Source organism: Oculina patagonica, chromosome 9, assembly GCF_052425735.1.
Source record: "Oculina patagonica isolate OP01 chromosome 9, crgOcupat, whole genome shotgun sequence".
Classification (NCBI taxonomy): Eukaryota; Metazoa; Cnidaria; class Anthozoa; order Scleractinia; family Oculinidae; genus Oculina; species Oculina patagonica.
The window spans coordinates 7,350,454-7,377,406 of record NC_135766.1 but is presented as its reverse complement, the minus strand read 5'-3'; the positions used below and the strand labels follow the sequence as shown (position 1 = coordinate 7,377,406).

Here is a 26,953-nt window from a genome sequence, read left to right as displayed (position 1 = left end):
TTTCACCTGTGCTGAATTTTGTACATGTTCATTAAATTGGACGTGGACGCAATAACGTCTTGCATTAAAAGTCTAGTGCTTGATGATATAATTGAATTTGTAGTAGCACTACGTACCCCATCTGTCACTGAGCCAATTGAGCTCAAATTTACAGAGAGATAGAGAAATGCCGTCTTTTATTTGGTAGATTGCGCTTTACGGCGACGCAAGAGCCCCATTAGTGCCAAACTGGAATGGAAAACTGATTTTGTGTTTTATAAAAAAAATTAAAGGCTACTACGAGCAACTCGTGAATGCAGGAGAGGCAACGAACACACCCCTCCCCTCCCTAGATGTTAACTTATGATAATTTACAAATGATGACTCAAGCCCTTTAGTGTTTCATGACAGAAGCGTTTTTTTTTATTTAAAGTTTGCCACCAAGTAATAATCGTTTAAATGTGCAAAGTTTGTCATCCCTGAATTTGATGTCTTCTATCCTTTTCTAAAAGCGTTTTTTTTAGAATTCTACTTCTGTCGTGACACACTACAGTATTCCTAGTTTACCTCCCTACAGTGCCAGCCCATGAAATTCTATATCTGCGCTGAATTCTTGGACACAAAATTGTCCAAATTATAGTGATTACAAAGAACACGTTTGTTTATGAATTTTAATGCATTTTTCTGCTGTACGAAATGATTTGCTTAAATTTTGTTATCACAAGGCAATTCAAAGAAAAATGCAGATGAGAAGTAATCTCTCACATTTTTCAGAGCCCATTTATTACATGTTACTTTTAAGTCAACAATTTGTTCGAAATAAGTGCATAATGGGTTAAGTTTCCTACCACTAATTTCAGAATAGTTTCATCCTCAATAGTACAGAGCAAAAATCCGCGAAATCCCTGTGACGTAGCTCCTTTTTTAGGACATTTTCCGAGCCTAATCTGTAACATGAAGCGACAACGAGCATTGCTAATATCTTACAAGTGCGAGATCATTCGTCCTTGTAGTACAATGGCTTTCGGGTTACCTTGTAACAAACCTTGACAGAAAGAGGCACTGTAATAACACTGTACTGGAACATTTCATTCGCTGTTTAGATTTACGACTAGGCTAGTGTTCACAAGTTACTTTCCCGTTGAACAGGGTACTCAAGTTGTGGCATCCTATGAGTCTTGATGTTCTTTGGCTTGATTTTGAAAGGCCTGTCGGCTTTTGACGACCTGCTTATCGAGTCTTGTCTGTAGATAAACTTTCCCTTGCTTGTTGGCTTTGGTTGGCGCAGCAATTGAGTATTCTGTGGAGAAGTACCAAGACACGACATTATACACAGTAACTGCTCCCGAGGGAAACAGTCAATTTTGTTTACCGACAATCTCAATCTCAAAATTAACCGGTTTCCGAGGGACCCGTTAGATAGTGCAACGAAAATTTAGAAAACGTCTCTCGTCGGTCAACATTTGCGGGTCAGTAACAGTGCAGAGTCATAAACTGTTACTTCAACAGTGTTCACTCTTTATACTTGGCTTACTTGCTGCGCCACAAAACTGACACCAGAGTGATCCAGGGTGAGGCAATCCCCAGGGGACCCGGGTTAGTTCCAGAGGCATTGCTCACTCGCTCGCTTATCACTCCAGGCCAGAAAAAGTGCAACCAATCAGGAAAACACAGCAATAAGCACGGGGAATGTTTAATACTTTAGAGCAATATCTTTAGCCAGATATACGGTAACTCAATACCAGTTCTTTAATAGCCTGCGTAAAAGTGTGTGCTATGATTGGTTAACAGGCAATGGTATATGAGTTCATATACCATCGACCGCAAATATGGTAGCCGATACGCGTCAACGAAAACAGCTGGGAAGCTCAAATATTGCAATTCTTTGGGCGTTTTTAATAAAACAATTAATCCACTCGCGCTTGTTGGATATGACATCGTTATAGCCAACGAGGCGCGGTAGCGCCGAGTTGGCTATCTACCATCTCATATCCAACGCGCGCTCGTGAAATAGTTGTTAAATACCTTGGGATCTCTCCATTCTGCCTCAAGAGATTCTCTCTTGTCGCGTTTCTTGTCCTACAAAATAAACAACAAAAAGTACTATTTATATCGTGGGATCACAAGCCAACCATCTATATCTTCTAAAAGGGCAAGGACAATAGCAGGAACATTACACCTTTCGAAATATAAAATAAAATATCGACACAAACAACTCAGTTTCAATATGACACCTTATTCCACACGGTGTTAAGCACATCAAATGACCGACAAAAGAAGCAAAGACAGGCTTTTAGTTTATAACGCTGCTGGAAAAGTGCACCAAACACAATGAAGCTTTAATGTTCACGAACCATTACATCTCAATAGAACTCTACAATGCACGATACAATGAAAGAAAAAGTGAACCAAACATCACCTAATTTCAGTTCACCTTACAACTTCATTGTGTTCTCTTATTTCAAAATCGGGCACGTGCAAACACTGCTGTGCTAACTGTGAACCGAGCAAACAAATATTACTGATGTAACAGAAATTTGTTTTATGTCCTATTTGGCAGGAGGCTGACCAGTCAGCCATTTACAAAGCGCAGAGGGGTTGAATTCGGTACAACCGAACACAAATCCATCCGCTAGCACCAAGCAGCCTGCTGGCCTCCTCCATTAATTCTTGGGACAACAACTACATGAGTAGATTGGCAGCAACAGCAGTTCACTTACAATCCGATTGACATAACAGCTCGCTGGAATCCAGATCAGTAACGAGAACACCACAACTGTGCCAGCCAGGTTGTCCTTCATAAACTGAGCGACTATATTGCTGTCCAATGACGTCAGAAAAGTCCAGAATCTCTCCACCAAGTCTTGAGTTGTTTTCTCGCATTTGCCCTTGTAAAAAAAAATGAGGTTAACTCAACAATCATTGGATTGCAAAAGTTTTTCTTATTTTAAACAGTAAGGCTCTTTCTATATGCTTTTTAGGGGAGCAGGGATGGCGCCTAATAGATTTGGAACGTAACCTACCATATCAGGCCCCGACATACAATATCAGGCCCCGACCTACCATATCAGGCCCCTGTCACATTAGGCAAATTAGTACTTTGTATTTAACAAATAAAAAAGCCTTGGCCGTGCTTTGTTCTGTTATAAAGCACGCAAGGAAGTGATGAGATCACGAAAGAAGTGTAGGGTGAAACACGAGCCGCAGGCGAGTGTTTCTCCCTACTTCTTGAGGGCTATCGTCACTTCCTTGAATGCTTTATAACAGAACAAAGCACGGCCAAGGCTTTTCTATTTGTTTTATAATAAAGTTTTACTTCAAAATTTAGAGAAACTGGATTTAAACAAGATGTAATCTCAGGATGCACGCGCGAAATGGCGTGACGGATTGCGTGTACGCGACGGCGTCAAAACTGTTTTGATCTACAAATTCCTTTATTTCAAAAACGCGTCTGAAGTTTTGAAATAAAATCACGTTAAGCACTACTTGAGGTCTTATCATTTCTTTTTGATAGAGCTGAACCACTCAAACCTTGAAAATTCTCCTCGGTGCGCTAAAACAGCGAGATTTGAAATGATCCACAAGCTGCACGCGCTCGCAAACGGTAAAAGATGGCGAGAGCACTCGTAAGCAGCGTGCTTTATACTCTCATAAAGCACGCTGTTTAAACCAATCAGAACGCTCGTTAGATTGTCACTTTATTATAAACTTAAGTATTAAACAGTTTTATGTATTATTTGCTATCTAGTAGTCGGACAAAGGTTTTCTAACACGTCATTCACGTTAAACTTACTCCTGAGTCTATAAATGCCGGCGAATAAGAACTAGCCGAGAGAGTCACGCAACGCGTTCTTTAAATCGGATCCCTGCAGTAGTGTTTACCCGTAGACAACACGGGTTTATTTATATGTTATTTTAATTAGTTTGTTCTGTTAGCAAGCAAGCTAAATATTCGCCTTTAAAAGCTTTTCTTTGTGATATCCTGGTAAGGGGGGCCTGGTATGGGGGGCCTGGTATGGGAAAAACGTTCCAACACTTGATCGATGGCGCAGTGGTGAGAGCGCTCGCCTCCCACCAATGTGGCCCGAGTTCGATTCCCGGACCCGGCGTCATATGTGGGTTGAGTTTGTTGTTGGTTCTCGTCCTTGCTCCGAGGGTTTTTCTCCGGGTTCTCCGGTTTTCCTCCCTCCACAAAAATCAATACTTCTAAATTCCAATTCGATCGGGAATCCGAGGGCCACAGGTTTGTTAGTCGCAAGACTATTACGTGCTACCCTCGTAAAATAAAGACGATTTATTTATTTATTTTATTTTAAAGTTCCAGAACACACGTGTTATTGGCGGCAACCAAATTACTGTCCGAACAACTGAGTGACGTTCATGCATCATAAAAGATAATGCTCGGACTGTGATTGATTGAAAGCCAGAATCATAACTCCTTGGAAACACAGAAAATAATATAGAGTGTTTGGAAATAAACGAAAAAGAAAGCTTTCTTTCCTTGTTCCCATAAAACTATGGAAGCATGCGTGTTCATCCAAGTAACTGAGTCATCACATGACCTAACACAGTCGGGGGAACAAGTGTCAGTTGATGGCGACATCACTTCTCCGAGAAGTCCCAGAAGGTGCTTAGCAACATGACGTCTTCATACACGCGACGGCTTTCGGCGAACTCGTGAGCGCTCGTGCTAGTTTTCGATTGGATGAAATAATTCGGAAATTCTTCGAGTGCTTCAACAAAGATTTGCTAAAACTGGCAATTATTCCCCAGACTGAATAACATGACTGAACTTTTCGGTTCACTGAAAAATCACGGAGAAGTTGATTACCTGTACACAAGTTCCCTGCTGTCCTTCCCCTTGACAAGATCGGCCATCAAGAATGTCCATTGTTGTGCCAGTCTCGTTGTTTACGTATGGAGTACAAACACTGTTAGATTCCAGACCTTTGCAACAAACTTTACAAGCATCTTCAACCTTGGAGCATTTACATGGCTTCATGTTCTTTGCAGTGCAGAATGGTTTACACTCTCCACCTATGCACGTTCCTCTGCAAATATATTACATAAAGTCACCAAATCAAATTTGAAAATTGATTGTTTACATTGCTCAAAAATTGACAATTAATAAAGATGGTAAATTTTAAGCTCGGTGATAAATAATGAAGATGAATTTTTAAATAATGAAGATGAATTTTTTCTTTGTCCCATGCTCGTGTCATTGCTGAAAAAAATCATCTTCATTAATTGACAATTAGTTTTGAACTACTAAAAATCTGTTTGAACTGGATAGCTAACTAAAAATATAAAAGAACTGTTTGAAATTATTGCTATAAAATTGTATAAAATGTTAAATATTCTTTAATTAGTCTATCAGTAGTAAAATAAAGTATAAACCATGCTCTAAAATCAAATATAAAATGAATATTATTCTTTTATAACAAGTACAACTACTAAATAGTGTGGCTGATGATTAAAGACATCCTTCTGAGATTACTGTCCTGTAAAATTTTACAATAAGAAAATATCCCCATGCAGTGCCAGTCAAAAACAATTGACAAAACAAGTTTCATTGCAGTTTTTAGCCAGTGACAAATTCTTGTCATTTTCTCTGTCAAACTAACCTGTCAATACAGCTGGTTCCGTCAGTCATGCTAGGTGCTGCAGGACACTGCCATGTGGTACCATCACAGAATGTGTAGTCTTTACAGTTAGTTGGGTCAGCATCACGGCACTTAATGCCTGTAGTATTGGTATACAAGCAGTCCTTGCAGCATGGAGAGTCATAGCCATCACTAAAAAGAGGAATACATACATGGTGAACTGGCACAGTCACAACAACAGTAAAACTAATGTTGTATTGGAACAGGTGATGGAGCACCCTTAAGTCATTAAAAACTGCTTTCCATAATAGTTACTGGTGAAGAATTATGGGATCCTTAATCAAGCAAGACAGTTAATGTTTCCACACTGACATAACTACTCTTGCCTTTTCTGCAGCACAGCAAACAAATGCAGCCGATCTGTGCTTCAAATGTTGGAGATGAAGCATAGTTTATACACCTCTGGAGAATCCAGCCTTTACAAGATTAACAATACAAATATAGCCCCATCTATTTTAAGTTCATATCACATAGTCAGTGATATTGTAGATTAAGGTGGTGGTAAGTCTCAAGACTGCACTTGGTGTTATCAAATGCAAACCCAGTGATAGCTGCACCATCATGGACCGCAAGTTTGTTAGAAAGTAAACCTGAAGGAGCGTTGTGTTTATACCTGCACAGAGCTGTGGGTTGCAGCTTGCAGTCTCTAGTACAACACTTGGTGTCCCGGGGCACAATGCCACCTGGATCACACTCTTCATCCTTTTCTTTCTTGTAGTTACCACAAATCTCATTCCTTGGTTCTGTAATGAAGTTCCAATTAAACTTGTTGAGAACAAACACTTGCAGCCCGAGCACGCTTAAACACTTAACAAAATCATTTGGTTTAGAAACAACAGTTACAAACCTAAGTAATAAATGTTGACAAAAAATTTGTCCTATTTACAATATCTAGTGGACTGACCCGCAGGTAGTAGGGGTTAATGATCAGTCTTACATCAGTTTTTTATTAAAGAAACTAGCATGAAAACTATGTAAAAAAAAAATCTCTCTCTAACACCTCACCCTTAACATCTTTATTGAATATTTTTCAAAATTGCCCTCTCTTCCTCAAGCAATTCGATTCTTACTTGACTGATGACATTAGTTTTGATGTAGCTTATCAATGTTTTCCTTAGCTTTGCCTTTGGGACATTGAAATTATCAGGGAAACAAAACTTACTCTTTCTCTTATATTAACCAGTTTTTCTACGTGAGAAATTTTAAAGACTTCCTTCATTTGTTAAAGTAAGAACTGTAAAATTGTTAGAAGAATTTACACTCATTTCTGTTGGGGATTTTAAGGATTGACACAATACCTCTAAAACAACCTGACTTGGTCTTTAACACATTAACAATCCTACGCTTGCTGCATGGTGAGAAAAGCTGTGAAAAGACCAGATAACGTATTGTAGCATTATTACAACCAAAAGATTCTGTAAAAAAAAAAGAAAAAAACTGGAACAAAAGTTTCTTGATTAGGTATTCATGTTTCAGTTTCCATGCAAGAACCTTTTAAGGGCAGCCTGCCGATACAACCACTAACAAGGCAAAACGGATGGAGTTTGTGTATTCCCTATATCCAGTAGACAATCGGATCCCAATTACACATGTTCATTTAAACTTACATAACCCAGAAAAATATTTTACTTTACAGCAAGCTGGATAGGATTATTGCAAGTTGAAAAATGTTGCTGCACAGAATTTAAATTGTGTACGTGCATCCAGTGTCAAACAAAAATCTCAGTGATTCCCAACTTGAAATTGTTTGTAAGTAAGTACTATTTAACTAGATTAAATACCTGTGTCAAAAGCCAAGTTATAGTAGGGGTGGGGTGGGGTGAATTTCTGAGAGGACCAGTAGATGTTATCAACTCTGCCTTTGCCTGGTCCCAAGCCCAGGATGTGAGAGGAGGAGGGTTGTGCGCAGGGCCAGCGACCGTGACACGTAAAAAAACTAGTGCTACAGAAACCTTAAAAAATACGGCCTTAGAGCATGAAGAGCAATAAGTAAGAAAGTAAGTAGATGTTTTCAGTCAAGCTGTAAGTCTGTCAGCATACTCTTCTAGTGGTTGGTGTGTAAGTAACATACATCTATAATATGGCCTTGGCATATTTCTATGAATAAAGCAGTTTCATGGTACAGTCAACTCTTTCTTAACGGACACCTCTATAAGACGGACACCTCCATAAGACGGACACCTGGTTATTGTCCCTGCCGTTTTTCAGTCATTTTACTGTAAGAAAACTCTCTGTAAGATGGACACCTCTCTTAGACGGACAACGGACACTTTGATACCGCCAACGGACACGCACAGAAAGTTATTTTTTAGTGAATAATACTTCAAAACGTTATCGACATATAACATAGTAGGCCAGCGCCTTTAGAATACCAAACTTACCAAAAACAATCCGCTAAAATGCATTACTTCTCTGCTTTAACTTGTATGTGGGCACCAAAGATTTAGTTTTCTACTTACAGTATTACCGTTTGTTATTAACAAACAAGTCGAATTTCTGATATTATTTTTGTTCCACTCTTTAGTTTTTGCTAACGTAAGCGACTAAAAACAGACGTGTAGTCGTTGTGCATAGCCGTTTAGCTTTATCGTCTCAGAATTTCTGGTGTCACGTTACCTCGACTCTCTATAAGGCGGACACCTCTCTAAGACGGACAGTTGGGGCCGGTCCCGACGGTGTCCGTCTTAGAGAGAGTTGACTGTAATTTGGAGAATTATGAGAAATAAATAACATACAGAAAGTGGCAAATTATTGAAATGCAAATCTTTGTCTTGAGGCACAAAAATGAGCAAGACAATAACAGGAGTGAAGTTCTTATTAAAAGCTAATTTATACAGCAATATGAATTTAATTTGAAATGAAATGAAATTTTAAATTATGCTCACATACTTCTCTTATGATGTTTAAAAGTAGTTAACTTGCTTCAGTATAGTGGTTATCAGGATCAAGTAATATTTTGAAACTGTAACGTTTCTTGCATCATTTCTCTGTTATTGCAATTTTCAAATAACTGTTTCAAGTCAGACAACAAACTTTGTTTTCCACCATTCTTAGTTGCTATGTTGAAAATGAATTGGCGCTGTTTATTGAAAATGTGGTTGTTGTTGCTTTCAGGAAGTTCAAGCAGTACTTATGAAGCTAGACTTTCTCTCGGCTGCAGCTCAAGCTACAGGTAGGCTTCATTCATGCCCTCTTAACTTCCAGGCAGCTAGCTGTATTTAATTTGATAACACTGCTATGTTCAGCCCTTGGCATTTGGTTATACAAATTACAAGTTTCTGTGTACATGAAATCAATATGTATGCATGCACTGTCTGTATTAACTTCAGCAACTGTTTTGCAGTCTAATGAGAAGCCTGAATAAAAATGCACTAGTAAGCCATCTGGAACACAGGTACTTGTCCAAGATCCGAGTTCTCTGCTCACTTAATAGACAGTTTTACAGGTAGCATGTGTACCTTGTTGTTTGGCCACTGACCGCTTACAGAAGCAGGATACATGATAAATTTGCCTCCGTCGGACTCTGCAGGTGCACACTCATTTGTGTCTGGATCATGTTCACTGCCAAAATTGTGTCCTGCAAGCCAAGCAGTGATCAAAGTCAGCTATCGACCAAGCAGACAGGTATGCTGGAATTTAAAACATCTTCTGTGGGGGGTATGGATATTTGGAAAAGGTTAAGAATCCGATCAAACAACGCCGGCCCGGCCGGTCGGCCCACCCACCCCCGTCCCCCAACGCGCGTCGCACTCATTCCCGTCGCACCATCACCGACAAACAAACAACGCACAAACAATCCGACACATCACGACAAAAACAACCCCGACCAAACAATCACACATCACACAAAACACTAGAACGGCGTCACATCATCACTCAGCAAAACTAATCATGACTCAAAAAAGAAAAAATAATTTCTTTTTCAAGGTCGCGCCACCAACCCGCACCACACAATATCCTGGGTTTTCTGTCTAAAATACCCGTGCGACTTCGGCTGTGTCGGCCGACTGTCGACCGACAGTCGACCGACTGTCGACCGACAGTCGGCCGACACGTTGGCCGACGTGTTGACCGACGCGTTGTTTGGATCGGATTCTTAACCTTCGCCGGATATTTTGCGGACAACACAGATAGAGTTACAGTCTGGAAATTCTGCTGCAATAAAACCAGGACTCAAGCCTGTTCCAGGAGTTCAATTAGTTGGGAGGCGGCATTAAAAATGGGATAAGTGGTAAAAATCCCTTATTTTTCACTTGTCGTTTTTCCCACTGCTCCCCAGCTAACAGAAAGCCTCAGGCAGGCAACCAGGCAATAACAAAATCCCCAACTAATGAGAAATATTACAACACGTTTTCTGCAAAACAGAACTTGCCACTTTGCTACAACTGTCAAAAAACGCTTCAACTCACCAATTTCTTAAAATGTTCCAGTAATTCCAGGGTGGCATAAATAGAAAAAGAAAACAATATTTATTGGCAACATTTTAAATGGAAAATTAATTTATATGACAGCAATTGTAATGCCAGTGGTGAAAAATATAGGGAAAATGGTGAATTGTAAGCTCAGTAGTGAAATGAGAAAAATGTAATGTTCCACATGTTATCAACAGACTTCTCTACCTGGATGATTATCACACCTTGTCAATGTTCTGCGGAATGCCAAACTTTGTGAACTCAAGTCTCATTCATTGGCATGGCCGTTCACTTGAGAAAAAGCTGTCAAGTGTAACAAATCTTGGGGCATTTGCTGCACACAAGCATTTTCTCCTTCCTTTGCCATCCCTGCCTGTTTTCACTTGTATTTTTGAACCAAAAATGCTGCACTGTGTACACTATATATACACACTGAATAACTAAACTCTCAAATGCAGGTTCTAGCATCTTTTACATAATGCTCATTGGTCAAGTCATAATCGATGAGAGTAAACGCCACAAAAATGATGTAGACTGTAACATAAATTATGTAAGGCAAAGTTGTAAGATACAAACTAAAATATTTAAGGTGACATTTCCCACACATTCGACGGCTTCATGTTCAAAAACTGGACCCTAACGAGCTTGTGTCACACAGGCACACATTATTTGCTGGTAAATTTATTGTGTCATTTGATAAACCAAATATACCGCATTTTTCCGTGGTCTGCATTGACTTGTAGATCATAGAAAAGATGCCATAAAATGTCCAAAGCTTCAATGACGTCAGTTCTATGGTCCATAAAAGTGTAGCTCACATGGAAAAATGGGGTCAAGTTTTGCAATAACTTTGGTTTTCACAGGTTCATGTAATTTATAGCTACATTAGTACCATGAGCAGTAACAATGTCTGCCTCTTCTGTAAGCAGCTTTCTTCCCCAATTAACACTGCTACTCAGCCCAGTGTTCAGGTACAACGTTTTTTGATTTGCGAAGTATGCTATTAAAAAAATAAACAACAAAACAGTTATAATTAAAAATAACAGCTTACAGGGTAAGAAGACACATTTAAAATTGAACATCTGTCTATAAGCCACTACAAGTGCTAAAAAAATTAATGCAAGTATATACTGCAATTTTGTGTCATGTACCGGCAATCACATTTTTGAGCATGTTTTGCTTAAAAAATTAATGTATAGCTGAACAGTTTGTATTATCCTATTTTATTGCTGTTGGTTCCTTATAAAACCTAACTGGGATGTAATTCTAAATTTATTTTTTTTATTAAGCAATGTACACCTAATTGCAATAACGTTGTCATAGAAAAAAGTAAAAAAGAAAAAAGGTAAATAGGAATTAATTAGCTTAGTTTCATAACTGGTAGCATTTACAGAAATTTCACAAGTTTTATCTGCACTTTTTAAGTCCACATTTTTATGCTGTAATAAGATTAATTGATTTATTCGTATTTTGAAGCATTTTGAGGCCATTTGTACAAATAAATTTCATGCATGCGCTTAATTAATTCCTATTTGACTTTTTCCTTTTTCCTTTTTTCTATGACAACCTTATTGCAATTAGGTGTATATAACTACCAAACAAGAAAAACACTTTACATTTAACTAACTCCACAAATTTGAATGGCCATCTCTCCAGCCAAGGACAAATAATGTTTTTGTTAGAAGGCTTGTGTGTGCAGCAGTTCATAAAATGAATCTCTATTTAGATCCTTCATATTTCTGATGCATTTACTTAAGATCACATTTGAATCATGATTATATCTCTGGGACAACAGTGCAACCTTAAAACCATGGCAGTGGGAGAAAATAGTTCTATTCAATCATCATAATGGGTTCAGTCTGCATGTGGAATACAACCCCCGCAGCAACCATCACCACAATTTGTAACATCATCTTAGAATCAAGTTGAATTAGCAGGCAAATTACTTTTAGTACAAATTCCGCCAACAGCATTTGTATTGGGGTTGCCAACATAAGCAAGTCCAATGACACCATCAGCAAAGTCTTGATATGTGAACAAATGTGCCAGACAAAACTCCTTCCACTGTTTATCTTGACTGAATGTCTAAAGAAAAAAAGAAGCACACTCTATGAAGAGCAATTAATTATCATAGGGGTGGGTACTTATTGGAGGGAGAGGTAGAGTTTTAAGGATCTGTTGATGCAGTCTGTCATGTAATGTTCTCTCGGATCTCTTGCTTGATTACTGTCTCCAAATGTAATGAATCAATGACATCAATGAACAACTAATGAGTAATCAATGGGACATAATTAACCTGTAGACCGTATTTTCTCGAGTAAACACCGGGCCCCGAATAAACGCCGGGTCTCCAAGGTAGAGTGGCCATGGTAAGTAAGCCTCTCAGGCATTTCTTAGAGGTGTAATATGCTTAAGGTATGATGGCAAGATACATTTATGTCACAAATAATAACTAAAATCCCCTTTTTAATAAACATTTTGCTCAAATAAACTTAACCATTCAAATAAACACCGGATCCACAGAACTAAGTTTGAAATAATTTAAGTTTTTACATTTTACAGCCTGTAGAGAAACACAAGGGTAACACATGCAGAAACCCAACCTGTCAATAGAAATCTTTTACAATAAGCATTTTTTTCATGAATTTCAGGGGTCTTCAAATCAATATGATATGGTTCTTTTGTCAGATGGGATGGTATCTCTTAACTTCTATGATTTCAGTTATTTTCCTGGTTTAATAATGATTGTCTTTGCCTAGAGAAGACTTTCATCATGAACCAATTAATAGGACAAGGATCTATGAGACACATGTATTCCACTTAATAATAATAATAATAATAATAATAATAATAATAATAATAATAATAATAATAATAATAATAATAATAATAATAATAATAAAAAATAATGGTTTTATTGGTAACATTTCTACATAGTAGCTCTACATTTACCAATTACCAACTTATCCTTTGTGTAACAGCTGGCTTTAAGAATGAGAAAATCACAGTAGAAGCTGGCAGGGGGACTAGTATTAGAGGTTGCCTGGTATCCTGCAATCTATCACTTAATTGAAAGATGTTTTAAGCTGCTCAGAATTGCAGAAATCATGGCAAAAGAGGCTTCAACTGTTCAAAATTCTCTGGTGGGCGGGAGGGGGCATGTCCCCCCACCCCCTAGGGTATGATATCTATATAGTTTGGAATTGATGCAATGGCAGGCCAGAAAATGATAAATTAGGCTTTAATTCTGAGAGATAACATAATTAATAACAGGCTTAAAATCCACAGATCAACATACATTCAGAAGAGTCTTGATAGACCATGGTTTATCTGTCTTCATATTGTAGTGGTTACCAGGACTGGGTTCCACGTGAACTACTACCTGTAAATAAGACAGTTATTATCTGTAAATAAGACAATCAAACTAGTCAATGAAAAGTAAGTACAGTTGAACCCACTGTAAGTAATAACCACCCAAACTGTCAAGCCTAGGTGGTTACCCCAGGAGGTGGCCGCTTCAGAGAGGGAAAATCCTATAAACTTTTTTCCTGATCAGAGACCCTCAATTGCAAAGTACGATGTATAACTATTTATTGTGCTGAAAGCTACAATATATGTATACGTATGTCATAACATTTGCTTACTTCTTGAATTTCAAATCCGTATCCTTTGTATTCATCTGACCATTCTGTGTTTTGATAAATGCCATCCACCCTGTCTATAACACCGATCTACAGAAAACAGAAATTTAATCAGTTAAAATGGAACTATGACCAGCTATGATTCAATTTATAAATTTGAATTTTTGCAGCTTATGCTACAAGTCTGTTATTTACTGAAAATGAAATTTTCAAATTAGTCATTACTAGTTATACTGCTTGGCATACTCCAGGCTAATACATGTGGTCAGAAAAAGTAAATATAAATAAACATACATATGCTTCTAGTTCAGGGACAAACAACAAAGACCCTTGGTGGTCTGTTCATTTGTTTTCATGACAGGGCTGGAAATAATTTTCACCCGTTCATGTTACACCTGTGTCCAGCTTCCAAACGTTTACTTGGCGACATAAAATGAATGAATGAGAACTTTATTTACCCTTGGTATTATGAGGCATGCAATGCTAATGAAACCAAGAAAATAAATATACATTTCAAAAATTACAATGAAATTGATTTCTAAGTTCTTAAGTAAATTTTAAAATAAAATAAATGGTTTTCTTGCCTGCTGAGCCTGCGTAAGAGGCAAGAAATGAAGTTCTCTCACACTGAACGGAAGACCCTGGGTCCTAGTCAGGATATCAGTTTTCATGCTCGGTCATGTGATTCAGTTTTTTGTTCTTGCCTCCAGTGCAACAGCTTCCCCCCCCCCCCACCCTTTTGCCAGTCCGATAAGTTTAATGTTGCACTATATTGCTGGTTTTCACTGTCACACAATCAAAAAATAAATTCGAAACCATTGAACTACAGAAGCTATGAATTTCAAATATATAGACGATAATTAGATAAACTAGTTCTCCAAGTTTCAGGTCTGTGCGGTGTACCGTTCGCGAGTTATTTTCCGAACCTTTCCACGCGAATTTATAAAGCTTAGTATGGAGATGCCATAACTGTGTCCTGCCGAGGGACACAAATATGGCTGCCGTGATGTCAGAGAAACCATCTGGAACTCAATTCTGTTTACAACAGCGGCAATCTTTGGCTCATGAGCTAGTACAGTTTCACATAAACACCACTGAAATGTTCAATCTGCTGAAAATGGAAAGGAAAGGCCTTTTTTCAAACAAAACAGCTTTGTCACGGCACTCAGCTTGATGTCACATACGACGGAGAACTCAAATATTCAAAATGCTCTGTTTAAAAAACGAATGACACTATCGATCTGGAAATTTGCAAAAAGATATATTTTTAGTTTATCTTACGTCTAATGACAACGAAAATTTAGTAGGCCTAGTGAATTTTGATTTCAGAATTTTATGACGTAACATGAGAATGAGCTTAATAGGTATATATTAATTATAGCTTTGGTTATGTTGTCAATAAAGTGCTGTTGCATTGTTGTGTGGCAGACAAAATGCATTTCAGTGTGAGAGAACATATAATATAATAAAAAAAATAAGAATGCTATAAATAATTTAGTTAATTCTTCTTACTGCCTTTTTACATTATCCAATATTATTGTCATCAATCTAAGATTATCTGGCAAAGAGCTCCATGCCTAAGCAGCTACATAGAAGTTGATCTTAAACCATTCCAGATTGACCTAACTCTAGGTAGAACAAGTTTGTTTATTCCCCTGAGATTCTTATTATTAACCATTAGTGTGAACAAAGGTAATCTTTTGCTGTGGGCCTTACAAATAATAATGTGTGGTTCCAGAAAATGTCCATGGCCCTTCCACAGAAGGGATTGGAATTTCCTGGGAGTAAGAGGGGTCTCATCAATGGCCAAAAACTTTAAGGAAAAATTATGTATGAAGAATAATTGGAATTTCCAAAGGGGAGGGGGTCAGGAAAAATCCCTTTCATGGGGGAGGTGTGAACAATTTGTGGAACTACACAATGAGCATATCCTGAATACATCTAATTGCTAACAAATACCCTACCATATTGGTCAAATTATAATAAAAATTATGCACTAGAAAAAACCTTAAAATACACTATCTTAAATAAGTGCCCTCTTGTGCAGTCTTTCCAATCTATCACTATCTTCCATAAGACAGTCATTCCAGACAGAGCCACAATAACTTAAGTGAGACATAATGAAAGACCTATATAATGTAAATTTTATAAGACATTCAGTCTTTTTATGGAAGATCAGTGCATAGATTTGAAAACTCTGTTTGGACAATTGTGTCTGATTTGATGGCTGTTTATTTTAAACCCTTGCCTGCATTAATTCCACATTATTTTAAATGATAATTGGCTTCCACACCTACAACTAACCATATAATTGATGGTTTTCTCTTTTTCACGCTGACCCATTTCAATGAAAAATCTGTAGTCTGCCACCAAAGCAAGACGACACCTTATCTTTGTTGGAAGTGCACGTCTCTTTCGCTCAGCTGGCATGTCTGGTGCTAAGGAAGAAGTTAATATTAGCCACATTTAAGACAAATTCTTCCATTTTGTTGTTAGTAATTACATGTGCTTTCAAAACCTGGTAGAGTGGAGAAACCGCCATTTGAAACTGAACTTTAGCATTGTTTGATTTTCAACATGTGACCTGAAAAAATTTCACATGATCTGCATCTGACAACCACACCCATCCAGAAACTCCAGTTTAGCTTTATGGTATCGTAGTGGAAGGTGACTGTATATCAAGTCTATTAATATTATTTAACATTACCAATGTTTCACTTAGCCACATAAGGATGTCTGGCTACATCTAACATACAAACTCACCTTTGCCATCCTTTGTGTAAAGCACAGTAGAATGGTCAGAATCATGACCACAAAAGCTAAATCTTTTCTTTCTGAAATCATATTGCAAACAGAAATTTGAATTTGATTAATAATACAGCCCTGAATGCAATGATATCACATTATTAATTTTATCATGAAAGTTAAATTAATATTTGCGAATTATTGCTGCACATGCAGTGCAAGCGTAGCAAACCAAGCAGCATTATCTCACTTACAACATTGTACATGCATATGCCTGGGCTTGAAATCTCTATTTGATCAGTTTTCATTTTTAGGTAAAGTATATGAAATAATTCATTGTAAACTGCAGATGAGATGTAAAGTGAAGAAATGATCCTTGCAGTGAATTGCAATTAAAGGAATTGCAAAGAGTGAAACCAGAAAAAATTCTGGCTTCATTGGGAGCGAGGTCAATAAATTGTGAGTTCATATTTTCCCTTGAAAGTAATAGAATGACATAAAGTATATGAAATAATTCATATAATATTATGTGAACTGCGGATGAGATGTTAAGTGAAGAAATGATCCTCGCAGTGAATTGCAATAAATTGCAAAGAAAGAAATTAGAAAAAATTCTGGCTTCAATGGGATTCAAACCCGTGACCTCTGCGATACCGGTGCGATGCTCTACCAACTGAGCTATTGAAGCCACACATTGGGAGCGTGGTCAATATTGTGAGTTCATATTTTCCTGTGAAAGGATTAGAATGACGTAAAGTATATGAAATAATTCATATAAATCATGTGAACTGCGGATAAGATGTATAGTGAAGAAATGATCCTCGCAGTAAATTGCAATTATATTAATTGCAAAGAAAGAAAACAGAAAAATAAGAAAAGACGTTATATTTTTTCTGGTTTCTTTCATTGTAATTTCTTTAATTGCAATTCACTGGGAGGATCATTTCTTCACTTTACAGTTTTCGTTTTCTAACACAATCCCTTGCATTCTATTGTCTTTTTTTACCACAGTGCTTTGCAGCAAGAAGAAACACCTACTAGAAACGTTGAGTGACCTGTGAAGAATCACATAATATTAGATTCATCTCAGAGAGGGGGGGGGGTGTTTGTTGTACACCAAGCCAAGTGGCACAAACCCCCCAAAAATAATATAAATCAAGACTTTTTTGTTTATTTTTTAGGAGAGCAAATTATTTCACTAGAGCGAGAAAAAATCTAAGCATTAAAAATTAAAGAGGACTATTAAAACTACTCACTTTGGATCCCCTTGAGGACTTGTTATATTTGATTTTACATCAGAATGTCGGTATGAAATCATCTGTTGATTGCTAAACTCTCCAATGTGCCGCCAAGCTGGCTACAAAATAAATGCCAATATACATGTGATTTCAACAGTGAATCATCGTGTCTACAGCAACACATAATAACATCTATCAAAAATTTCACCATTCATGCTGGGGAACTGAAGAATGGACAATCTGAAATTATTTGCCTATTCAGCGAATGTCGACTGAAAATATTAGTTTCTTCACTTGCATGGTTGCCACAGACATCAGTTTTCAAAATTCTTTGACTTTTCCCTGATAAAAATAAAACTTCCCTGACCAAATATATACAAAATGTCAGATATAGTGGCCTCCAGTGTCCACTTCGGAGAAAAATAAACATTGTTGAGATCACCTGAAATGTTTCTTCCAGCCATCAATTGTATGAAATCAACGGTGTTATAATTATTCCAATTTTCCCTGACTAGCTTTTCTTCAAAATGTTAATTTTCCCTGACCCAAGATAAAACTTCCTGACTTTTCCCCGACATTCGAGAATTGTTTTACCCCATCCATTTCCTGACCTGCGACAACCCTGACTTGTCTTTGCCTTTACTATAATCCATAGCTTTCAAAATAGCAGATAGGAACAGTAAAATGAATGGAAACAGGCCACGGTAATAATAAACCTCTGTTACAACAAACACAATACATTATGCAGCAATATAAGTTTTCTTACCTCTAACTAACTTCAAAGAGTAGACAACCTTAGCAGTTAAAATTTCTCTGTTGTACAAATTTGATAACTTGATAATGATAACTGCTAAGGTTGTCTACTCTTTGAAGTTAGTTAGAGGTAAGGTTAAAATAGTATCATAAAAAACTAAACCAAAAGATCTGGCTTAAGATTGGTCAGAATACTGGATGTAAAAGTTATCCAACCTCAATAATGTAAATGTCATCTTTTGTTGCTATGGAAGCTGTAATGACTCCATGATCAACATGAACACTTGCACGGGATGATGGGTCACCTGCATGTAAAGAAAAAAAAGTCATTATATATGTTGTAAATCGGTTTTGACCTCTGGTTTAATTTTTCACAAACCAGTTCAAAAAATTTTAAACTAGCACAAAACTTTTAGACTTTTACAATTTTTTAACTGCTTTCTATAAAAGTGTGGTATTTGGTCAATCTGTAGGGTTGATATTTGTGGTGATGCTTCTCTACCAAGACTGAGGCTCTGCAAAGTACTATAATTATGTTTTAAATTATTATTGTTTTAATTTTTACCTTCATGGTTCACTCTTGAGTAACAAAACAGAAAGTCACTGCACATTAATTAAGTAGTTAAGTTATTGTCATGATGTGTTCTTAATAAACAAGCTCAATGCTCAATTTGAATTGTTACTTTTAGAAGAAAAATTTGCACACCATTTATAATTGGCTAAATAGGCTCTTTCTTAATTATAATACCTGATATCATCATTAAAAATTATTCAGAGACTCAAAGGATATAGTGCAGATGCAAAGGTCCTATCACAATCATTATTTTGTTTGGTTTAGTGTAGGACAAAATGTGCAAAGTTCTTTTACTACAGCAAGGCAACGGTAGAAATATAACGTAACACTTTGCAGAATATGCATAGATCTCTGGAGAGTCTACTGAAATTCATGTACATGTATGGCCACTGCACCTAAGAAATTATGTTTGACCATCAAACAGTGAACATGTTTGCATTAATTGTAATGAGATAAGTACCTTCATCATAGCCTCTATAAAAGTTCTCCTTTTCTACTCTCACTTCTCTCCTTTGATTATCTTCTCCAATTGAGAAAGCATGAAAATTTTCAGCAAAGAGATCACTGTGTGGAGTCAGATGAAGTCTGAAATGTCTGCAAGAAAAACTTGGATTATACACATCTGCTGAACTTACAACACTACTTTGGAAATTGTTTTTTTTTTACGAACAAAAAAATAATTAATCTTTTAATAAATCTAATCAAAATTGCCTACTTAAGTTGCACTTGATTAACATTTTTTTAGTCCATGATACATTAAAATATATTTTCTTATACAATTTAACTATACTACTGACAACTATTTCAATCTACACCTGTATATGCATGTAAATGGGTACCAGCAAATTTAACGTTAGGGAAAAACCCACAAAGAACTAGTGTTGCATCCATTGGAGAGTATACGGACCCCAGGATAAGTTCCTGTCTGATCAGCCAATAGATTTTAGTTGCAAGCATTGGGAGAAATATTGTTACTTGAACTTACGTACCAGTATCATATATAATATATAGAGGATATTACATGGTTGCGCGGAGATATGAAATTTATCTTCGAGTGTTTAAATCGATATCTCGCGAGTCAGCGCAGGGAACGAGTGGGATATTGATTTTGAACACGAGAAGATAAATTTCATATCTCCAAGCAACCATGTAATATTCTGTAAACCTATAAACCTACTAATTACGATGTTTATGACGATTTTCCGAAGATTTCCGACCATTTTCCAAAGATTTCTGAAGATTCTCAAAATGTTGTCTGAAGATCATACGAATGGTTCCGAACATTTTCCAAACTTTTCCGAAAATTTCCCAAGATTGCCCAAGATTGCAGAGGAAGATCCGAAGATGTTTCAACTTAACATCGATTTTCGTTGGCTTATTCAGCATTGAAACAGGGCAAACTTGTCAGAAAATGTTTCGAAATCGATATCTTCACATGTGAAAATAACACGTTATTTTCACGTGTGAAGATATGATTTTTTCGTGCAAAAGATTTCCTGGTATTTCACTGATGTTTATATAATAAAACACTTTATGTCACTGGTAAACTGAGAAGCGTCTGGCATTTCACCAAATTATTGGTCAAATTAAGTCTATTCAGCCCCTCCCCTCTCCTATTATGTGTATGGGAAGGGGGGCGGGGTTAATACAGGATTTACAGTACATGTAGGCTGTAATTGCAACAGTAGTAAATGTGTTTACCTATCCAATGTTGTGAAGGAAACAATTTTTTCTTGCTTACTGACATCTCTTTTGTGAAAGCCATGCAAAATATCATCTGCATGTAAAGTTTCATAACGTCTCAACACATCTCCAACCTTATCTGAAATAAAAGTAAGTAACATGGGGTACTGGCAATAATTTTTGTATATTTACATGTAGTAATGCTAAATTTTGTAAGTAATGTTAACTTTTTTAAATAACTTTAGTATTGTAAACATTATATTTAAATAAAAAAAAAATCCAAAAAAAATCATTCATTGATGAAATAACCAAATTTAACACTGGGGCAATGGTTTATGTATTTCCAGAGTTTTGGATATGATATCAGCCATTATTAAAAACTAGCAATGGTATATTGCAATTCATGAGTTTTGATTGGTTAACTGGCAATGGTATATGAGCTCATATACCATTGGCCACAAAAATGGTAGCTGATTCACATTAACGAGAGCAGCCAGGGAGCACAAATATTGTAATTCTTTGGTTGTTTTAATAAAACAACTAAATATTCCACTTGTGCTTGTTGGAAATGAGATATTTTGCCAGTCCCTTGGCCCTTAGTTATATCAAGGTTCCAATGTATAATGTATAACAATTAGTAGATTCGGTTTTTGTGATGCCCAGGGAAGTAGCTTAAGAGTCACTAAGCTGAAATTAGCCGGCAGCCAGCCCTTAGCCACATCTCTGGATACTGGAATAATCAAGGTCTCAGTAAGCGTTATCAGCCTCAGCAAATGACACTTACCTCGACCTTGATTATTCTGGATATCACAAAAACCTCATCCAATAATTGTTAAACATTTTTTCAGTTCGTCGAAATATTAAAATTCCAATCATGTCAGGACAGTGAACTGTTTCCATGAGGCCTGAATCACAAAATTGACTCGGTGAGGAAGGGACTAACCCTGTGAAGAGGGTGACCTCCTGCCAAGTTTCTTCCATCAAAACACTTTGGATAATGTTTGACTTGCCCACCTGGTACAGGTCAGGACATACACAGCATTTTTTGCTCAGTCAGCAGGGACAACTTTTTTCATATGAACGCTTGGTGATAGATGGCTTGGGAGGAGGGTAATTAACCTTCCTACCAGGGACAACTCTTCCCAATATAAACAGGCCCTCAGTGAACAGTAGCCTTAAAGTATTTTCGATGTGGTTCCTGGGCAATCATTTTAGTCTCACCGTACTAAAAATTATCTTGGGGTAATTAAACGTGACAAATTTACTACAGAGGTACAACCAAACTGCAATTGATGGGCTACCTGTATATACCCATGTATGTAGCATATAATTGTGACTGAATGGCCAGATTGAGCTTGTATTGACAGTAAATAGAAACCAACCATTTTTCTTTATGTTCACAACACTGCAACTCGGAAATAATTTTCAGTGGCGCAACACGGGAACAATATCACGAAATAACATGTCCTGCACAATATCTATGTAGATGCATCTCGGTTATGTTTTAGTCAGTGATGCCATGATCTGGTAAAACAAGCAAATGCTGGCTGTTTCACACGAATACTTTCATTGATTTCAACTTTTCTCATTTTAGAGTAAGCTTATACACCAGAATTCTTGCCAAAACATGCTAAAAGAAACTAGCGGTGGTGGACTTGAGCCCATATCTATCGAACGAAGTTCTCAAGTGTCACGAATTATTAAAAGAGTTGAAGGGCCACGACATAAGAGCTATTCTTTTTTGTGCAAGTTTAAAAAGATGTAATCTCATAACAATGAATAGACAAATAAAATATATGGTTGTTTTGGGTGGCTCTTTACTGCATCAATCGTGCCGAATTCGAAGATACCTGTTCGTTCAATCAGAAGTGATTTATCTAGTAAATTTATCTGCATGTACTTACCACTGTTAGCTGCTGACACACTGCCAAGAGTTGAAATGAAAAGAAAAGTATGTAGGTATCTGAAACCCTGCATTATCTGAGCTGATGTCAAGCAATGAATAAGTTCTCATGAGATGCTTTAACTGGCCTCCTCAGCCCTTCCGGTCAATTCATTCCCAGTTTCTTTTCAACAACAACTTCCCGCTCGTATATTGGCGCGAGGCGCAAAAAAATTGAACTTTGGTATCGGGGTTGGCAGGGGTTCGCAACATAAAAGGTGGAAGATAAATGGAAGTTACAGCAATTTATGGGTAAAATATAAATGAAAAATAAATAAAAAGGATTAAGTACAGGGGGATGTGAAATTTTTGCCTACCAAGTGATTTTGCTACCCCACCCCCACTTCCCGCCATGCACTAATAATGGAAGCCCCCTTATTGTGTTTCCACCGTTTAATATGTCTGGCCGATAGTGTTACCATACAGTGTTCTTTAACATGTGCCCCCCACCAGATCATTTTTGAAAAGAAATATTCCGTTTGTTTGCTCCCCACTTCCCTCCAAACTTTCGAAACAGAAAAGATAAAACAGGGGGTGGGGGCTGGGGAGAGCGTGTCACCTAGCCGTGTCAACACAGAAATGACCAGAAATAGAGCGATAAAAACGGAGATTGTCTCACTGTACAAAATAACTACTAGATGAGGGGGCTGGGAAAGCTAATACATACGGTATAAAGGGCAGAGGGGGTATTTTTACTATTTTGATTACTATTTTTTTCCAAAAACAATGGAAAAGTGGTATTAAAAGAGCTTTTCAGTTGAGCCCAAACACTTAAGCTTGGAATAAAGAACTTGGAAAAGTATCACCTCTATGTGCATAAAATCTGATTTCTGATTATTCAGTGACAATGAAAAAGAAGGTTGCCAATGCGGGATAGCCTTAAGGAGGCTCCATGTAGTTTTTTTAGCCCTAGGGTGGTCGTTTTGAAAATGATATATATCTAGGAAGCCAATATTCGATTTTTGCCAAAATACACCATAATGCTTAAATATGACCAAAGTTGAATTTTTGACGGGCCACTTAGTCACAAAGGTTACCATAGCAACGATTGTCGTTTTCTTTTGTTTTCAAACGAGCTTGATTTTCTCGAAATCTAGATTGACAACTGGTATTTATTTTTTGAATTTTGAGCAAAATTTCAGAAAAATCTGTAAGAGCGTTTGAGAGTTAATCAAGAACGAAGTTTTTTGTAACTTCTTGAAGTTTCCTACAATTGGCAGTCGATATATTTTAACAAATTAAAGCAAAAACTCTCTCGCTTTTAGCTAATGGTCTTTGATGGTGTAAGTATTTATATTTCATTTTGAATAACTGCGTTCAAATACTACGAAACAATTTAAAAGCACCTATTTCACATTAAAACGGAATTTTTCTAAAAATTTCATTCTTGAAATTACTTGAAAACGCTCTTACAGACTTTTCTAAAATTCTGTCAACAGTTAGTTAATTTACTAATCTTTAACATATCAAAAAATGAATACCAAAAGTCAATCTAGATTTCGAGAAAATTAGGCTTGTTTGAAAACAAAAGGAAACAACAATCGTTGCTAAGGTAATCTTTCTGACTAAGTGACCAGTAAAAAAATTCAACTTTAGTCATATTTGATCATTATGGTGTATTTTGGCAAAAATCGAACATTGGCTTCCTAGATAATTTTCATTTTCAAAACGTCCACCATAGGGCTAAAAAAAAACTACCTGGAGCCTCCTTAATTTGGGCCGGCGCATTGCTTGGCCCAAAAACATGGCCGCACTTTGGAATGGGCTGGTCGTAAAAAAGAATGGTAAAACTACATGTCGCATTCAGCTGTCGAGAGAGAGAGGTTAAAAACTTAACTCTAAACGTTTTGACCGTGTTTGCACCGCATCCGTTTGGCCACACTGCACATTGGAAGATTTCTACCTAGCCTGCGCTCTCTCCTCGCACTTCGCGCTTCGCGCTCGAACTCCCCTTCTCCTTCCCCTTTGAACGCCGGCCACGCAGGCTAATTTCTACCTGATCCTGTCTTTCTGGTACGCTTCAACGGCATATCAGGCGACTGCACCATGGTTGTTATTTTAGTTGTTAGCCCTCAACGACGTGTTCCAGTTTGCAACATCTCAGATCGCTTTTTAGAAGCAGTAAATTATTTATTGTAATGAACAAACTATACTGAGCCAGTTTTCTAATATCATTTTTGTTCACGATTGGTAACTCGACGCAGAGTGAGCATTTTTCAGTTTTATCATCTCAGAATTACTGGCGTCACGTTACCTCGACTTTCTATAAACCGGACATCAGACAATTGGAGCCAGGTTGGAGCTGGTCAGAGATTTACGGGCCCGGGGGAGAGACTCCCATATAGAAGGGACGGGGATGCTCGTCGGAAATTTGGAATTTTACCCCAAAAGGAGACCAATCTGGGCGTGGCCGAAGCTTGTGACGTGCCTGTTACAAATCATACGTTACATTGCGTTGGAAAGCAATACGCTAGATAAATTTCGAAAAAAGAAGCGTGCGCGCGTGCAGTTATTGGGAAAGCGTCAAATTGATGTGTTTGACCTGTTGATTAAGGTCCGGCTTTTCCCACTTGATGTACATAGACTCCTTAAGCTTAACTTGGTACTTGGTAGGTGCAGAGTCTAAGATCTTGAAGCAGTCTAAGTTACAAGAGGTACGGCATGACTCTGAAGCCTGCAAATGCTTATAAACGTGAGAAGATCTGTCCGATGACAAGTGCTCGTGTACGCGCGTGGAGAAATGTCGGCTTGTTTCGCCAACGTAACAAGCATTACAGCTTGCACAAGAAAATTTGTACACGATGCGCGTACGGAGCCTGTCAGGGAGAGGATCTTTCACGTTGAACAAGTTCTTAATTTTAAAAGTAGAATAAACAAATTTGATGTCGATGGGTTTACAGAATCGATCGATTAGCTTGCGCACCCTTTGTTGTGCAACACCCGAAAAATGCTGATGTAGGGGATCTTGTTGAAGGTCGTGTGTCGTTCCCTACTACTGCTCTCGTGACATAACGGTGGAGTAACATGTCTAATACACGCTCGGGATAGAGATTCTTACGCAAAATATTAAACAAATTCTGAATGTCATTGTGAAAACCCAACCACGTGTTGTTGATCTTAAAGGTCCTGTCAATGAGCGTTTTAACCAGCCCCATTTTGTAGCAAAGGGGTGTAAAACTTGAAGGTCTTTTTGCGGTATACGGTGGTGACAGGGAATTGTGGGGATTTGTTGTTTAATAGCACATCAAGAAAAGGAAGAACCTGGTTACTCTCCCTCTCCATAGTGAAATGAATATAAGAATGTTGATCCTAATATTTGAAATGAATATTAGGATCTTTCTTTTTGGATTTTTCTTCGCGTGCAACCCTAAACGAGACCTTGACGGCTAAAAATAATGACAGTTTGCCCAGAACACCCTAAGCGAGACCAAAATCCGAAGTTTTCACCCCTAAGCGAGACGACGAGCATCCCCGTCCCTTTTATATAGGAGTCCCCCCCCCGGGGTTACGGGGAAGGGGTAAGGAATTGTTTCTCGGCTTTACAGTTAGCTACAGTTCGTGTTCCGCGTCAAACCGACTAATTAGGCCCCTCATTTACCTAGTATCGGGTACCCGAGCCACCCCTCACCCCCTCCCCTAAAAAATGTTATCGAAGATTCACTAACCAAAACAGAGTTGACTCTAGGTGATTACATATAACGCCATTTTAAATATTCAGATCTTTAATTATCTTTCTTCGTTTGAGTTTCTTTCGCTCGCACGATGACTGCGGGTTTTGCTGACTCACATTTTGTTAAATCTGTGCTTTGAAACCTAAAATCTAGATTTTACGTGACACTCGACACGCCGTGAGTTGTTCCGGATGGACAAACCAGTGTTGATAGGGGAAAATGTTGTCCTGCTTGCCAGGGTTATATCCCGCATACCGAGGTTATGAGACATCTCGCCTCTCCGAGTTGTCTCGCCCAGAAAGACGAGTTCAGACGGTTGTCTGAAAAAAAGTTAGCTTAGCCAGGGTAACTCGGGAGTAGATATATAAAAGGTCAGGACAAAAAGAAAACGAGGAGAAAAGAACACAATCATTCTTCTCCTTTGTCTGCAAAGTGTAATACAGTAAAAACCCGCGAGTAAAAACTTAAGAGGGCTCGATGTTGTATTTTTAGCCCTAAGGGTAGTCGTTTTGAAAATGAAAATTATCAAGGAAGCCAATCTTCGATGTTTTCCAAAGCTTGATTTTCTCGAAATCCAGATTGACTCTTGGTATTCATTTTTTGATATGTTAAAGTATAGTAGATTGACTAAGTGTAGACAAAATTTTAGAAA

The 26,953-nt window shown here is 37.6% G+C and overlaps 1 protein-coding gene across 1 annotated transcript; it reads right to left on the bottom strand.

The window, feature by feature from the left end:
- Nucleotides 1-379: 379 nt before the first annotated feature.
- On the bottom strand, nt 380-22,719 carry LOC144665625 (ADAM 17-like protease). Its single transcript, XM_078526889.1, has 20 exons — nt 22,593-22,719; nt 20,707-20,827; nt 19,466-19,599; nt 18,648-18,736; nt 17,697-17,797; nt 16,459-16,529; nt 16,000-16,133; nt 13,699-13,785; nt 13,353-13,436; nt 12,001-12,139; nt 10,947-11,054; nt 10,052-10,057; nt 9,101-9,219; nt 6,941-7,007; nt 6,256-6,385; nt 5,604-5,774; nt 4,811-5,030; nt 2,700-2,867; nt 2,005-2,058; nt 380-1,279 (listed from the first exon to the last, which is right to left on the bottom strand). Exons 1-20 carry the CDS (start codon nt 22,663-22,665, stop codon nt 1,103-1,105), a joined length of 2,253 nt encoding a protein of 750 aa, XP_078383015.1. The 5' UTR covers nt 22,666-22,719; the 3' UTR covers nt 380-1,102.
- Nucleotides 22,720-26,953: the final 4,234 nt, after the last annotated feature.